General features: G+C 39.7%; 1 protein-coding gene across 1 annotated transcript in view; it reads left to right on the top strand.

The window, feature by feature from the left end:
- The window catches only part of LOC142150834 (START domain-containing protein 10-like), a gene marked incomplete at its 5' end in the record, with an annotated part of 54514 nt that overhangs the window by 21207 nt on the left and 16889 nt on the right, over nucleotides 1-16418 (top strand). The window contains 2 exons of the mRNA XM_075206016.1: nucleotides 14278-14425; nucleotides 16084-16187. Of these exons, the coding sequence (XP_075062117.1) occupies nucleotides 14278-14425; nucleotides 16084-16187 (252 nt within the window). The remainder of the gene's footprint in view (nucleotides 1-14277; nucleotides 14426-16083; nucleotides 16188-16418) is intronic.

Below are 16418 nucleotides of genomic sequence, written 5' to 3'. Positions count from 1 at the left end.
ACAACAATAAGGACATTGAACATATAAAGGATTACATGAATGAAGGCACCACAATATAAATAACATCAGCTTAACTTATCAGAATAAAAATTGGTCAGATATATTAGTTAAAACAGGCATCCTATCTGCATAACGATGAACAATAACGATATTATAATGGAATGTATAGGAATCATCAACATCCATAATCGAGGAGGGGGATCCAATGGTGTAATAGGAAATAAGGGGATAGTGAAGGAATGGTGGTAGTTTATGCCAGGGTAGCAGCAGGTTATGTCAATGACGGTGAGACCCCCCCCCCCCCCCCCCCAGTTAAAGGACAAATACATATATGGGGAGGGGGGGAGGACCTCCACAACAGGGAAAACAAGCATCAGAAATCACCTTGCCTTCAAGCGGAAGGGCAGGACTTGTGTAGTCTCAACTCAGCTGCCTAAGAAGATACCACATGGTATTTTCAAACAGTTTGAAAATATTCTGTTGCACAGGGGCTGTTAAATACAAATTTAAATTAAATACAAACATCTATTGTTTTCTCTTTAAAAACAAACAGGAATCTTCTTAAACTGCATAGTGTTGATGTCCTATTTTCATGCACCCAACCTCTTTCACGCATATTCTTACAGTAATTGTACCATCAAATAAACACACTGACGCCAGATTAAGTTTGGGAAAAAAAGGCCCTAGTTTATTAATTATGAATTTTATCGTGAAGGGTGCTGGCGAGAGCAGGGCAGTCAGCATACATATTTGCAAAGCAAAAAAGGCAGATGGTCAGACCATTTCACCAAGGACCCGGGATATAATCCTTAACTATCGGCTGGCGCTAAGCTCTGGCAGCAGAGTGACTACACCACTTCTGGACTCAGCAGTGATGTGCCCACACAAAGCAGGTCAAAGGGTCCTTCTCACAAAAGGACTAAAGAGTCTGATTCCTTCAAAAGGGGCAGTGACTTGTGGCCAATCTGTTCAAGCACCATATGCTCAATACTCAAAATCACTGACTGTGATGTTCTCCTACCAACTGTGCCTCATCTGTGCAGGGAAAAATTGTATTAAGAGTGTTCATTCAATAATGGAAATTTATGACATTAGCAGGCTGGAAGGGAGGTATTCGTACAGGAAAAAAAGACCTAGCAGCCACTGGTGTAGGAATATATGGAGAAGCCCGAAAATCCACAGTGGATGTTATTGGCTGGGTATGCAGGTGACTTAACCCCGTATTGGTAAGTGCTATGACAGACACACACATACGATGATTGTGCATGTGGCTTATGGCCTCTCGTCATTCCTGCAGTTATCCAAATTGAAAAGTCAAGTAATATGGATATATGGCCACAACGTGGTAATTATGGCGGCAATTTTATAAAATAGCCCCGGTGCTAATGATTTAAGCATTATCAGCTGAAAGGGTCAAAATAAAAACAGCCAATCAGAAGTGGCTAGATTAGTGATGGGCTACCTGATCTACTTCAAGGACCACATGCTCGACCCTCCAACCATCAAAAGGGCTGCATATTACCCTTGGATATAAATCCCTACATCACTCATCCCAAAATGCCACCACATTAAAGGGTGCATGATAACCGTTCCCAAATATTGGATCTATACATATAATTTTGTACCATGCTGAGGAAATGTGCATCTTGCACAGACATTGACTGGCCTCCAACTGTAAACAAGAACCATAACGTGTGTGGATATGGATGCGATATATTATATATCTGGCATATTTATGTCGGGGTGAAAAGACCCAGGGCCTGATTCATTAAGGAACTTAGGCAATAATTTGAGGAAGTTTTCTGGACAAAACCATGTTGCAATACAAGGGATATAAATTAGTTTATTATTTTGCACATAAGTTAAATACTGGCTGTTTTTTTCATGTAGCTCACAAATACTTTCTTATTTGTACACTGAAATTTGAACTTGATATTTGTGTGCTACATGAAAAAGCACCCAGTATTTAACTTGTGTGCAAAATAATATATAAATGTACACTCCTTGCATTGCAACATGATTTTGTCCAGAAAGCTTACTCAAATTATTGCCTAAGTTCCTTAATGAATCAGGCCCCCAATGTTTTTTTTTAAGAATCTCATACAGGTGAAAAAGCTGAGAAAACAGTCATCTCGGTTACTATCATCATCATCATTTATTTATATAGCGCCACTAATTCCGCAGCGCTGTACAGAGAACTCATTCACATCAGTCCCTGCCCCATTGGATCTTACAGTCTAAATTCCCTACTATAGAGAGACAGACAGACAGAGACTATGACATTCCTATCCTATAGTGCCAATCAGTCCTATAAATGTTCAAAGTTATTTGGCAGCCAAAAGAAAGTTTGGGGCGTATCTAAAGGTCTGTCCAAACATAGGTGATCTGTGTTAATTCATCTAAATGATGGGGCTCTTAATAGTGATACATGCCAGAGGTCCTTCTCAGGTCTCCTACTAGGAGCATTAAAGAGAAAAAGAGCTGCTTCTATTTTTCTTCTTTGTTGTATTATGGATCATCAAATTATCTTTTCACCCTTTTTTCACTTTATTTGCATGGCCATCTGTAAATTCTCCGGTTCATATGTACAGTAGTCCTGTGTTAGATCAATCAATGACATTTTGTTTCCAACGAAGGGGTTAACAGTTTATGCACTATACCACATCTTTCTATCCATGTACAACCGCAGAGTTTGTCTCCCCTGCGCTGTGAATAGCTGCACAAGATGCTGCCAGGGGCTTCAAATGACTCGTTTTGTGTTCCAATCAATTATGAATGAAAGATAATGAGAAGACAAGACTTAGTTCCCCCATGCTGTAACAACAAAGGGCTTTCTTTTTGGTGGATGGAAAATAAGTCAATCAGCCGTCCGTTCATTAAATGAAATTTCAACATGCCTACCGACGTTTCAAACTTGTAAGAGGCTTATTTAAGATTGGCACTCAAACACCTATGTGCTCCAACTAAATATACAATGATGATGATGCATTTATACAGTCAAGCCCTAGTATTTTTATTTTTTTGTTATACAATTTTCCCAGCATACCCAGTTAATGCTCAAAAGTTAAGGATGGACTTAATCAGAATTGACAGTCAAATCAATCTACCTATCGCCACAAAGTGCATATGTGTGGAATGTATGTGCTATCTTCCTCTGCACTACGAGTACAAGTTCACCTTGAGATACTACAGGTGACTGCACAAGGAACATTGCCAGCTCTGAGAAGGAGAGATCTTGTCAGATAGGTCCAAGGTTGTTGTAAGCAGATCAGTGAGCTCCAAAAAGCATGTTATTGTTGTTCCTCATTGTCCTTGGAATGTTGAATGTTTTTACCAAAAAGTTGGGGAGTACGAAATCTATGTATTTAAAGAGACATAGTACTGTCCAGAAGTAGTCCTTTTTGTTAGGGAACACTAATGCCGAAACAAGTTACATCAACGTGAAAATTCAGATGAGTATAAAAGCGACAAGGAGTAAATCTACACTTACTATATAATAGACATACCACAATGTCCACAGGCTGTATGGGCGGCACAACAAAATTTTGACCTTGTAAATCTCTCCAGTAATAATGACTCCCTTCTAATGGACAGAGTTAGATTGCTGGTTTTAAGGTGGCAATTGTCAGACCTGCCGCCTGTATAATGTGATCCAGGTGGTGGGTCCCTTTTTGCTGTGTGTGTTGCACCACCAGTCATTCACTGTGAGTCAGACGGGCGTAACAAGTCATTGCTTGGTAGGCCTTGCAGAGAGTTACAACCCTAAGTAGAGGATAAGACTGGGGTGGGGGGTGTGGCAGGATGGACTGCCTATGCCACCCTGTCTGTTGTTGCTGGGAACCGACTGGGCTTACTTTGCACAAATGCGCCCTCTTTCCGCAGTAGGAGGGGCTTATACGAGCTGCCATCACTGGACTCCTTACTGGCATCCAGTACTGGGTTTTTTTCTGGGTAAATGACACTGTTAGCATATTTCGTTGCTGGTGTACCTGGGCTGGTACTCCTGACCTCTCCCTGTGGATCAGGGTTGCTGTGAATGGATTTCCCACTGGCCTATCACCCACGCTGCTGGGTAGCGGACAGAGCAGTGGTACCGGAAAAGCTTGGGTCCAAACCTCAGACAGCCGGCGAACGGATTAGATTTAGGGTCTAATCTGTAGATCACAGGAATACAGCAATATTGAAGATGTTTCCAAGCAGGTCTTTGAAGCAAGCTCTCACTGGTTAAAGGTCTCAGTGATCAGGTCAGTTGATATCAGAAGAACACATTTCAGTGTACAAGTCGGTGCATTTATACCTTTCAGACACCTGCTACTTTTTGCATCAGAATATACTCTATTTACACAAACCTGGATTTACATGCATTGCAAAGCTAACCAAATTTGTGCTTATCTATGAAAATCACTCTGGGCAAAAGGCCACACACGAACGACCTTCTACTGGGCCTTTGGCCAGAGCTGGCATGACACTTCACAAAACTTCGTTAGCCATTCCTGTTCCCTTGCACATATGCCAAATTGGAGGTTTCCACTAGCAACCTTACAAATCCTAAACAATGACACTTCCATACTAAATACATCACAATACACACAAGACCTCCGTCCACAAAGGCCTATTGTATCAGATATATGCATCAGAAATAAGGAATATCCTTTAGTAAGGTGAAAACAGGAAAAAACAGTTTCTACCCTGGTCTCAGAAATAACGATTTCCTATCTCAGAATATATACAATACAAAAAATAAGCGCCTATGCAATTATATAAATATGCGCCCTGCGCTACTTCCCTTCAATAAAGTGATCCAGTCACAGGGGGGCACTGTATTTGAGAGAAAATATTTATCTCTGTGAAATTATTACTAACCCCCCCACCAGGTACGCTGAGGTACCCCATGGCCCAGGGGCTAAAACGATATGCAGAAGGATAAATCCCCTTGAATTAAACATCAAAGTAAGTATGTTTTTTAAGGCGATTAAGAAGCTTTTGGAGACTATTTGGAAGGAAAAAAGAACAGACACTTGGGCCCATATGATGGACGGTCAAGAGGAATAGTTGGGTGTTGTGGATGTGGCACAAACTCAAAATGTCTATAAAAACTACAGAAGCAACCAGTAAAACTGCTGAATAGAAATATTTCATATTTTATTACTGCGTTTTAGATGTATTCTGTTGTTTTAAAAATACTGTGTATTATTGATTACAATGAGACTGCAAGTCTAGAAGCAAACTAAGTTTTAGTGCAAATGTTCTTTTGAAGCTTAGTATCGTATGTCCCTTGTCATGTCTGATGCTGCATTTTCGGTATGCCATGCGATTTGTTCTGATCATTGAATCCATGCATTGGCTATTCTGCTCAATTGTACTTGTCATGCTTATAATTGTCATGTATGTCGGGCACTTTGGAATCTGCGGCACCATACAAATAAACGATGATGAGCACAGTGGTGGTGCTCTTTTGCCTTTTACGTAGTGACCTATTCTGTGTGCCTTTATAAACATGAAGGTCTTCCTTACCACGGGACCAGTAGTGAGCTCAGGAAGACTGTAATGTATGTTCAAAGAGCTCCACAGGCGCCTGATATGCAAACTGTTTCCATAGCCGCTCGCCCACTGAGATTAAACTGCTGCATGAATAAGAGCGAGAAATAATCAAAGCAAAGCAAACACAGGCATAATAAAGGGCAGCTCTCTAATTACTCAGCATCAGAGCTGAGGGTTTATTAAATATTCAAGTGACCCTAATGAAGGGCCACTGACATTTCATTCATTGCACAAGCTGTCACTTCCTACTCAGAGGGATACAGAGACACAGTGGAGGAGGGTGTCATGAATAATGCACCTTCTCTCTGAAGACTTGATACCATGGATCAGTTTGAGTTACTAGGTAATGGCTTCTAGTTACCACAGCTCAATTCTTGCTGTGACGAGAGGCTCATGAAAAGCGGCTTCAAACAAGCATCTGACCGGAATATGACCCAGTGAGGATCTCTCTGCAATCTCACATTCCTGCCATTATTATTATTTTTTGTTTTTTATTTTTTTTAACCCCATTTTCAAAGGATGTCAGTATGATTGTTATAAATAAATGCATGCAAGTTTTGAGTAGGACCAAGAATAGAAGTGTGTGCATCATTAATACAATTTATCTATGGTAAAGTAATATAAATGGGATTGGTTGCACAAATTTCAGAAATGGATGACTTTTAAGTGCAATGTTTCTGTCGATCCATGATGCTGCATCATCATCATTTCCATTTATTTATATAGCGCCACCAATTACACAGCGCTGTACAGAGGATATTTTGTAATTTATATCTGCCCCTGTCGCATTGAAGCTTACAGTTTAAATTCCCTAACACACACTAATTGCAGCCAATTAACCTACTAATATGTTTTTGGAGTAGGGGAGGAAACCAGAGCACCCAGAGGGAACCCACGCAAACACGGTGAGAACAACCAACTCCACCCACACAGATAAGGCCATGACCCCACTGCTGTGATGCAGAAGTGCTAACCACTAAGCCACTGTGCTGCAAGGATTATAAGTGCAATCTTGGGTACTGCAGGCTGAGAAGTCTGAAGCTGAGCAGGCATCATATAGAATTACCCAGAATCCCGAAATTCCATGACGCCATAAGGAATATCTAAGCATGGGCAGGTGAAAAGACACCGCCAAACTGAGCATACCTTACAACTTGTACTTTTTTTTTTTTTTTTAAAAAAAGCAAAACCTGGACAAAATAAGCCCTGTCCATAATTTCCCAAAACCACGCCGTTCCTAGATGGCCATGCACTTATTCATGTGAGCCCACACCACACAGGCTAGGGTTAATTTTGTCAGAAGCCAATTAACCTACTAATATGTTTTTGGAGTCTAGGAGGAAACCAGAGCACCTGGAGGAATAAGACATAAAAACAGGGAGAACATACAAACTTTTCACAGATAAGGCCATGATGTGGCATCAAACTCATAACTCCAGTGCTGTGAGGCAGGAGTGCTAATCACTGAGCCACTGTGCTGCCCATAAATTGCAATATACTTTTAAGTTTCAAGTCTGAGTGAAATGTTCTATTGTCTAGGATGACTTTCATGCCGATATGTGTCCTGCATAATGCAGAGTACAGCGGCATCCTGGGATGCAAATAATTTTAATATAGTACACTGCTCCCTCTTTATTCCTCTCTCATCCTTGGTAACCCCACCAACTCCACTGTGTAAATTTTCATGCACCACCTGTAAAACTTATCCTATGTTCCTCCACCTCTGAAAAACACTCCTTCATTCTGTTAGATTCTCCCGGCCCACTATCTGAAAAGCGACCCTCCCCCTTTTAGATTGCAAACTCTGTCACCCCTATATTGTTCCATATGGTACTTGTCATGTTTTATTAAGTCTTTCCAAATGCAGCATGTCCATGTTCCATTTGTCTTGTTTTCTACCTTTGTCCCACATATTGTATGCGCTGTGGGACCCCTGTGGCGCCATATGAATAAACAATTATAATTGATCTTAACTTCCAAATCTGACAGCTATGTGTTGTTTTGTGGTGTTGATGGTTCATTACAGAAAGCTGCCTTTTATGTGTGGTCTGTCAATGTGTTTTGCTTGTGTTCCAACTACTGTATATAACCCCTGTTTGCATAGATGCTATGTGACAGTGTTTCCTCCTTGACACCTACTGCCTTAGTTGGACCACCAAGCATTAGCTCATTCTCCCTCATCCCAGGACATATAGGTTAATATGGTTAAACAGAAGTCCTCGCAAATAGAGTTGTAATATAGATGTGACCAGTGGAGTGGTGGACAGGCACAATGGTGAAATTAATGGGCACCACAACATCTCAGGTGAATAAATTGTTTGAAAGTTGGTTATAAAGTAGATATTGAGTCTGGGTCCAATATTAATGTTTCTCAACCAGGTTTTCCCACTGATACAATCAACTGGCCTCTCTCTTTAGACTCTCCAAGTTTCTTCCAATAGTGTGCATTTGCACTCTGTTTTTCTAATAGTCACATAGGTCAAATGCAACTACAACCACTGAACAAGTGTCTACAGACTGTAAAGCTAATTTAAGTCCTTTACAGTGAGCGCCCAGGTTTTTAATGTCTGACTCAATTTGCTTTGATTTACTATGCTCTGAACTCTGATATCCCTCTTTAGCATTGGTATGTTAAACTGGTGCCCCAAGTGTCCCCCTTATATCTCTCTGAACTCTCACATCTCTCATTCCAACCCTGCTCTTAGAAATCTTGATATTTCAATGCATCACACACTTGCTCCACAATAGATCATTACATGTTTGTTCATAAGAATGTACAAAGTTAGTTTAAATCAAGATTTAGATTTATATAGACATTTTATGTTTATCTGTGAAATTTTACAGATTAATGTTGAGTAACGTTTGAACTGCATTCAACGTGCATAGGTACAAGACAAATGTATGTTCATTTAATAGTGTGTATGAGCCTTTAGAGCAAGACACAAGCAGTTTGACTTTTTTACAGGACCTCACTTGAGACCCTAAATTTCCTCTGTTTATATTAAAAAAATATTTTTTGTTTTTTCTCTTAATCTAGTTTTTCACACATATATGCACATCGTTAAGCATACTTGGATACAGGGGTGGTGTGGGTAGTGGGGCACCTGCCCTCCAGATTGCAATGGCGACTGGCTTAACATACTTTCCTGCTATTTGAGATGACCCCACATGTATGCCAGTGAGGGTCATTGGCCAACCTGCCCTTGTCAAGTCAAATTTAAAGCTCAGAAGTCCACATTGTACAATGATTTGTGAATTTGGTTGAATTGATAAAATAGTCCATCCAGTACCTTGCCATGTATATGGCACGTACAGAAGATTGAACCCCATAGATTATCTTTTGTTAACGTAAAGCTCTTCAAAGTTGGCAGAAGAACCTCCTAAACATCCATGCACTGAAGAGGAACAACTATAGAGTACATGGAGTATGGTAATTGTCTACTGCACCGCCTTTGCCATCACCCTGCTCCATGCCAGTTCTTCTTACTGGTTTACAGTGTTAGTGTGTCTGTGCCATGTTTTCCAGGCTGTCTTAGCATACAAGCTAATTTCCTGACCAAGCAGGCGAAAGTGGGGTTTTGAATCGCTACACAGTAGTTAAATAACACATAATTATGTGGCTCCTTTTAAATATCCCCAAACACAACTATATTCAGATTGTCTTGATAACATAGAGGTAATCTTTGTAACGTGTAAAGGCAATTGCATTATAACGGGTAAAAATTCAAATCCAACACTGTCCCTATCCCCAACAACATTATTTGAATGTTGTTTGCTTACTGGTGGAGTTTGGCCTTTAAGTGTTCCACATACCATAATCTACTTCTACTCAAACCACACTATCGAGAAGAATTAATATACACTGTTATCATACAGACTATAAAAATTCAGGGGAATGTGGAAATTATAAATACAGTGTGGATTTGCAATTCTGCAGAATGGTGAAGCAAAAGCAGAACTCAAGATTGTATTGACAAAACTTTGTACGTCTGCAAAACAGCTCGTTCCATTTGCTACTTCACTCATCTCTTAATATTTATTATGAATGAGTCTGACAATCCCCTTTAACAACTGTTATTTTATATTAACATTTCTAGACCTTATCCATTTTACCTGCTAATTAAGTTATTTGCAAAATGTCAGCATTATACAAATCTATATGTAACCATCTGCACTAAATATTCATCTAAAGTATATCCAGATTATTTACATTTTGTCAACTTGTTTCCCTGTAGCATTGTCTGTCACTCAAACTGCACAATACTCTGCTGATTTAATTGAAATGCCACATCTGTCAGTGGCATTGAATATCAGCTAGTGTAATGAAAGCCAAAGAAAACGACAAAATCTATAGCAGGACATTCATGTGATCAATAATTCTCTGTCCAGAGAACTTATCCCCTCACAGCGCTAGCTCAGGCACATCTATATTATCAGCTGTCAATTACAATGTTTAACTGCTTTATTGTAAGGAAGATAATGCAAGGACGTTATATTGTAGTAGTATGTTAACATGTTTTAGATAATCTGTAGTACAGTTTGCAGCAGTGACTAGATAGGAGCAAACTTTGCTTTCTTTTTCAAATTTATCCTACTTTACAAAATAATTTTCTTACTTTACTAATTCTCTGCAAATTACAAAAATTAAACTAAAATGGCACCGCTCTTATTCGAGCGTGACTAGGTCAGAACTGTTGGGCAAAATGTCAGTGGGCTGACAAATGGAGAAGGTGCCACTCTGTAGGTTTGCTGCTATTCGGTACATGGGCACAGCCAGAAACAGATTTGTAGGATCATGTAAGGTCAGACCTAGGGGGCAAAGTTACAGGACTTACTTGGTCCTAATCTGATCACCCACCAGTTGGCAATGATCTCACCCGTACCGCTTCAGTCTAGTGAGGAAACCGCCACAATCACTGGAGTGCACAATATGGAGTGGAAAGAAAGGGGTGTCAAGGGTGATGGCCAGAAGTAGACACCACAATCTATTATTGCCGACACCTTGATTTGGCCTGGTCACGGGGCTACAGATATTTTAGGCATTGCAGTATCCTGCTCAAATATCTTACTCACTGATGTACTGGTGAGGGCCCCACCAAGAGAAAGACAGCCAAAACCGAACATTGAAACTCATCAGTAAGTCACTGTCTCCTCTTGGTGGTCGTATGCAACTCCTAGGATTGGCGCCTAGGAAAAGGGCAACACACAATAGCCCACTGACAACGCTGTCTATAGGGTATCATGTGCCACCTTTTCTAGTGCTAGTATAACAACAATACAACCGCATTGCCCCCGTCCTAACAATGTTCTACGTGACTGGCATACTGCGCAACTTTGACTCCTAGCATTAGGTCAGTTTACTACCCTTTCTATAATCCTCACAGTTCCAATACACCAATCACACAATACAGACAAGTACAATAATGGAAAGCCTACCTTTTAATGAGGGCCTGATGATTGAGGACAAGGGCCCCCTAAAGATATAATCACAGGTCTATAAGGGACCAGCACACAATGGCCACTTGGGATAAAAGGTACAAATGGCATCCTACTGGAATGGTCTCACAATCACAGGGCTACCGCCTAACTGTTTCCAGACCTAGTGCCAAGCTGGTCTCCACAGGCCTAGTGCCTGAAATAACTGTGCCACATAGGCTAATCCTGAATTACTTGCTACACCCCAAAGAGGAAATAACATAAATCTACATTACCTAAACACCCCAGGACTTATGCCCACTACTGCAACACGTGTCTGGTGTCCAAAGTGTAATAGAAAAGAGTGCAGGGGTGGGCATGGGAGGGTCGCCAGGGGGTCATACCTGCAGCCTTTTGCAGCTTTCGTCCGCAACTGGGGGGGGGGGGGGGACTGTGACAGCTCTTTGCCTTCAACCTGCATTTTTACGGAGTCTTCACCCAGGAGCCTTCCTTATAATGTTCTTGATCGTGCGGTCTTCTCCGTAGTCTCCGCCTTCCATTATTCTATTAACTCCCACCGCTGGCTAGTTCCACAACTGCTGCTGGTGAAACGGGTCTATGATGCAAAAAGCCTGGATTGGGTCATCACGGTGCCGAAATTCAAAGGCCCCTTGGCGAGCATTGGTTGGTTAGCTACGACGACCCGTGACCAGACCAAACCGAGTCTCATTGGACTCGCTTGGACCAAGGCCAGAAGAAGGCGCAACCATCGGAAACTCAACTGCTTGACGTTGACCATGAAGTATTTCCATCTGTCCTGGCAACCTCTTCACAGGACCTTCTCTTAAATTGTTTTTTACATTTATTTTACACATATGGAATGTGGGGGGGGTTGTGACCTTTAAGAACGTGTGGATCAGAAGAATCTTTCAGGAGTCGGGGAAAAAAAAAATATGTAAATCCAGGCCTTGGTATGGCATCAATTTTATTTAATAAGACAAGTGAATAACTAAGTGAAAACATGTTCATAGTTACTATTCATAGCTACCACAATTCAGCAATAGATAGTTTTGGAACTGCATACATTTTCTTCATCTTCTAAATAGCCTCAGCACTAGTAATGAGCAAAATTGCTACAAAACTTTGCTCAAATAGTTTTACACTGAAACTGGCCATTTTACAGGTGCAATGGTCCTGGTGATACAGTCTTCATGTTCTGTTTTTAGTATTGCATTTTGTGGTCTGAATAGAGCTGGGATGGTAATGAACAATGGGCCTGATTCATTAAGGGATAGTAAGGCAAAAACTTGAGTAAGTTTTTTTTCTCCTGGACAAACCATGTTACAATACAAGGGGTGCAAATTAGTTTATTATTTTGCACATAAGTTAAATAATGGCTGTTTTTTTATGTAGCACACAAATACTTGATAGCTAGGACATGCCCTACCCTAACTATACATCTGTCTCTACATTTTAAATCCCCTCCTCTAATGCAACATGGTTTTGCCCAGGGGAAGTTACTATTTTTTTTTTTTTTTTTTTGCTTCACTTTCCATTTCACAAAACAATTTAGGAAATTTTACTCATTGCTACACTTTTATGTCATGTTTACTTTAACATCACTACAGAATACAGCATTTACAAAGTCTATTTTTCGCACCTTAAGACACTTTAGTACTATTTGAAAATTACCGCCTGAGAAAGTATGTAGTAAGACTAAGCTAGTAAGGTTAGTGTTTTTATTTCCGACCTAAACCAATTCAGTGCTTTTATTCTAGGTAATCTACATATCTATACACACTTTTTTTTTTTGTCTATTTTTAGAGCTGCAATCCCCCAGGTACTTGTTTTTAAGGGATTTTTGCTTTTTGTGTCTCTTTATGTTTTTTTTTATTTTATTTTTTTAACTACACCTTTTTTGTTTTTTTTTGTTTTACCCGTGAATCGGAGTCTTCCCTTTTTAAAATATCTCTGGGGGAGACTTGCAGGCTCTCGTGTCTTAGACTGCATTTACATTTCAGCACTCAAGCTCATTCCTGAGGAGAGGGTCATCTGATAGGAGTCATTGATAGAAGCTTAAAGGAGGAGAAATGTGTCTAATTACAATAAACCGTAGGGATTTATGTGACACGCATCCTCCTGAGATTAGAACTTTAATCTATTTACTTTTTGTGACAGTGTTCGTTTTATAACTGCCTACTGGAATAGAAATTTCAGATTTACTGCAAGTTCTTCAAGGAGATATTCACTTACAATTTATTTTTCAACTGCAAATGTCAGTTAACCATCTGGTAGAACCAGGGTTCAGAAGATACTTAACCTTGGTTAGATGAGTATAATTTTGAAAACTGTCCCTGAAAATAATCTGCATTTGACCACGAAACTTTGCATATTTTAACTTCCTAGTGCTCCCAGTCTGCCCCCAAACCGAACCACAAGGCAGAATTAATTGACTGATTAGGATATAAATTTCAAAAGTGAAATAGACAAGGAACATTTTGAGGAACTTGAAAATTGCGTTCACTCGTCTCTACTCCCTCACTGGTCTCGATTATTTGGATTCATAACTTTGAATATGACCAGAGCTGTAAGGATCGATTAAAGGCAATTGGGTAAGATGGGGTAACAATGTAATCTGATTCAGAAGAATTAAACTCCTAGCAGTCTAACAGCCTGAAGAACACACAACTGCAGACAGAGGTGGGCAGGGGCAAACGCAGGATTTGTAGAGTTGGGGTTTCCACACCACGCCGCCAGTGGGCGTGACCAGCATGCATGGGGGTGTGGCTATAATTTTAGACAGTGCTTTGCTGCTCTCCAACTCTTTCTATCCCCATAATATGCATGTACTACTGTTAGGTGCACGCAGCTTTTCCTTTTCAATACAATGGGGGAGATTCAATTGCTGGTGATCTGGTGCACCGACATCACTCCACGCACATTGCCAGCAATTATGCTAAAAATCCCAGCTCCTTCTTCTTCGCACCTAGCGGATGTTCCAGAGATGCTTTGTGGCTATTTGAATCTCCTTCTCTGTATTATTTTTCTAGTACTCATCTAAACCAGTGACACTTATGGTGTTAAAGTGTGTACAATACATTTATCAATTTTAAAAAAATCTTTGCATCTAAATAACAACCATTTGAGCAATATCAAACTTGTGTGCATCCGATTGACTTGACAGAACAATATATCGGATATAGAGAATAATAAGTTATTTGATGAAGCTGATTAATATGCTTGCAAATAGAAGTCTGTATTGATTTAACAGTTTTATAACCTGACATTGACATTTTGTTGTCTTTTTCTATTCTTTCTTAGATGCGTATTGTTTGCAAAGATGTTGCTGCTGAGGTTATGTATGATGTTCTTCATGACACCAACTATCGCAAGAAATGGGACACCAACATGATAGATACCTATGACATTGGAAGACTTACAGCCAATGCAGATGTTGGTTACTACTCATGTAAGATACACTTTTTTTTTTTTTTTTTTTTTTTTTTGTGTTCCTTATGGTAATTTTTTTTATGATCTGTACAGTAGGGTAGTTTTCAAAATTGTCCATAAGTGAACGACAGGTACATCTATGCAGTATATATTAAAACCTTTCATAGACCAACAAGTTAACAGTTGTGCTCTATATAAATATGCCGTGTTTTAAAGTATCTTACAAGTTGGTGTTCAGTAAACTAGCAATGGATGAATTGGAGGACTGCTAGACAAATCTGTTTTTGCACCATCTGTATATTCTAACCCAGGAAGTATTTTTGGTTGGAAGGACTATTGCATACATCGGTCCTAGAAATTTGCTAACCATAAATGCTCATGAAACAAATTATTTGCGTTAAATATCCAAAACTGGACAATATAGAGATCATCATTGAGGCTAAGAGCCATATAGATTCTGCATTAGGTCTTTACTTTGAAGTACTGCATGAAAGAAAAAAAACATAGGGAAATAGGCAACAAAATAAATCATTCAGAGAGTGCTGGCAATTTTTCATCTAGGGTCACGTATTTACAAGCTGCTATTAATGTAGATGGCACAACTGGAGATTAGCAAATGGATTTGGCCAATTTTGAAGTTTGGTACAATTTCATAGATTTGTTATTGGGTAATTAATTTGCAAAGCAGCCCCGATTCTCAAAAAATTCAGCAAATATACATCCACTGAAGATTTGGGGAGCCACATCCCAGTTTACAATGTCACAGTGACCAGTGATCATTCTAATGCTAGACCACTGTTGCTCTACCATTGATCCCATGGTGGCTGGTCTCATTATCGTAGTCCAATAGATCCTTCAATGTCATTTTTCTGATTTTGCAGGACTGGAATTTTTCAAAAACGGGCAGCATGTCCCACTACCCAAATCCTGTACCAGTGCCAGTGGCAGACTGGGATTGTGTTCACTATATCCGAGAGACCACATGTTTGGTCTCCCCCTGCTATATTGGAAACCAACCCCAGCTGGTCAACACAGGATTGGTGCCCCCTATATCCCAAAGGCTACCAAAAGTTGTACTATGGTTCCCAACCCCCTGGGCTGCGGAGGTCACTGTAATTAACAAAAATGAAACCACTGAAATGGCAGCTTTGCCACCTCAATGGGCTTATTTATTATATATATATATATATATTTTTTTTTATTTTACTTTTTTTAAATCGGGAAGGTAGGTGCCCAAATCACACTATTTGTAGACACATCTGTTACATTGACAGGTTTTTATGCATGCGTGAAAGGGATCAGAAACACCATTTAGTCATCACTAACAACTGGTATTAATTTTGATGTTAAACAAACAACCTTATTGACACCCATGAAGTAATGTTCTGGTAGATCCTGAATCTGTCAAGCTCATAAGTTAAAAATAAATAAATGATCCATACAAGTATAAGTCCGTGATTGCCAGAGGTCAGCTAGAACAGCGGTCTGCCAGAATTCCCAGTACCAAAGAGATATTTTTGCCTTCCTGGAAAAAGTGAATTAAAAGCTGCAGTGGAATGTTGCTAATGATTGTACGGAGCACAATAGACCTTTTGTATGTTTGGTATCAACTGCTTTACAATGAGTTATATGCTATTTAATTCTGTACTATATCTTCTTCTATTCCTTCTTTTACAGGGAAGTGCCCAAGTCCACTTAAGAACAGAGATTTTGTAACCTTGAGGTCTTGGCTGCCCCTTGGCAATGATTACATGATAATCAATTACTCCGTAAAGCACCCAGTAAGTCTATATTTTGTATCTATTTCTAAAGTTTTACCAACAGATGATTGTTATTAAACTTGCCAGAATTTTAATGGATCTGTAATGAATAAAATTCAAATGGTTATTTAAATGTTCAATATAAAATCAATATTAATTGAAAGTGAAGAGGCTATTTTAAAATCCTGATCTATAAGTTCAGCTTCTTTTGTAATAGAGGACAGATGGCGACAATTGGGGAACAAGAACTCT

Source organism: Mixophyes fleayi, chromosome 4, assembly GCF_038048845.1.
Source record: "Mixophyes fleayi isolate aMixFle1 chromosome 4, aMixFle1.hap1, whole genome shotgun sequence".
NCBI lineage: Eukaryota > Metazoa > Chordata > Amphibia > Anura > Limnodynastidae > Mixophyes > Mixophyes fleayi.
This window is presented reverse-complemented; position numbering and strand designations above follow the sequence as displayed.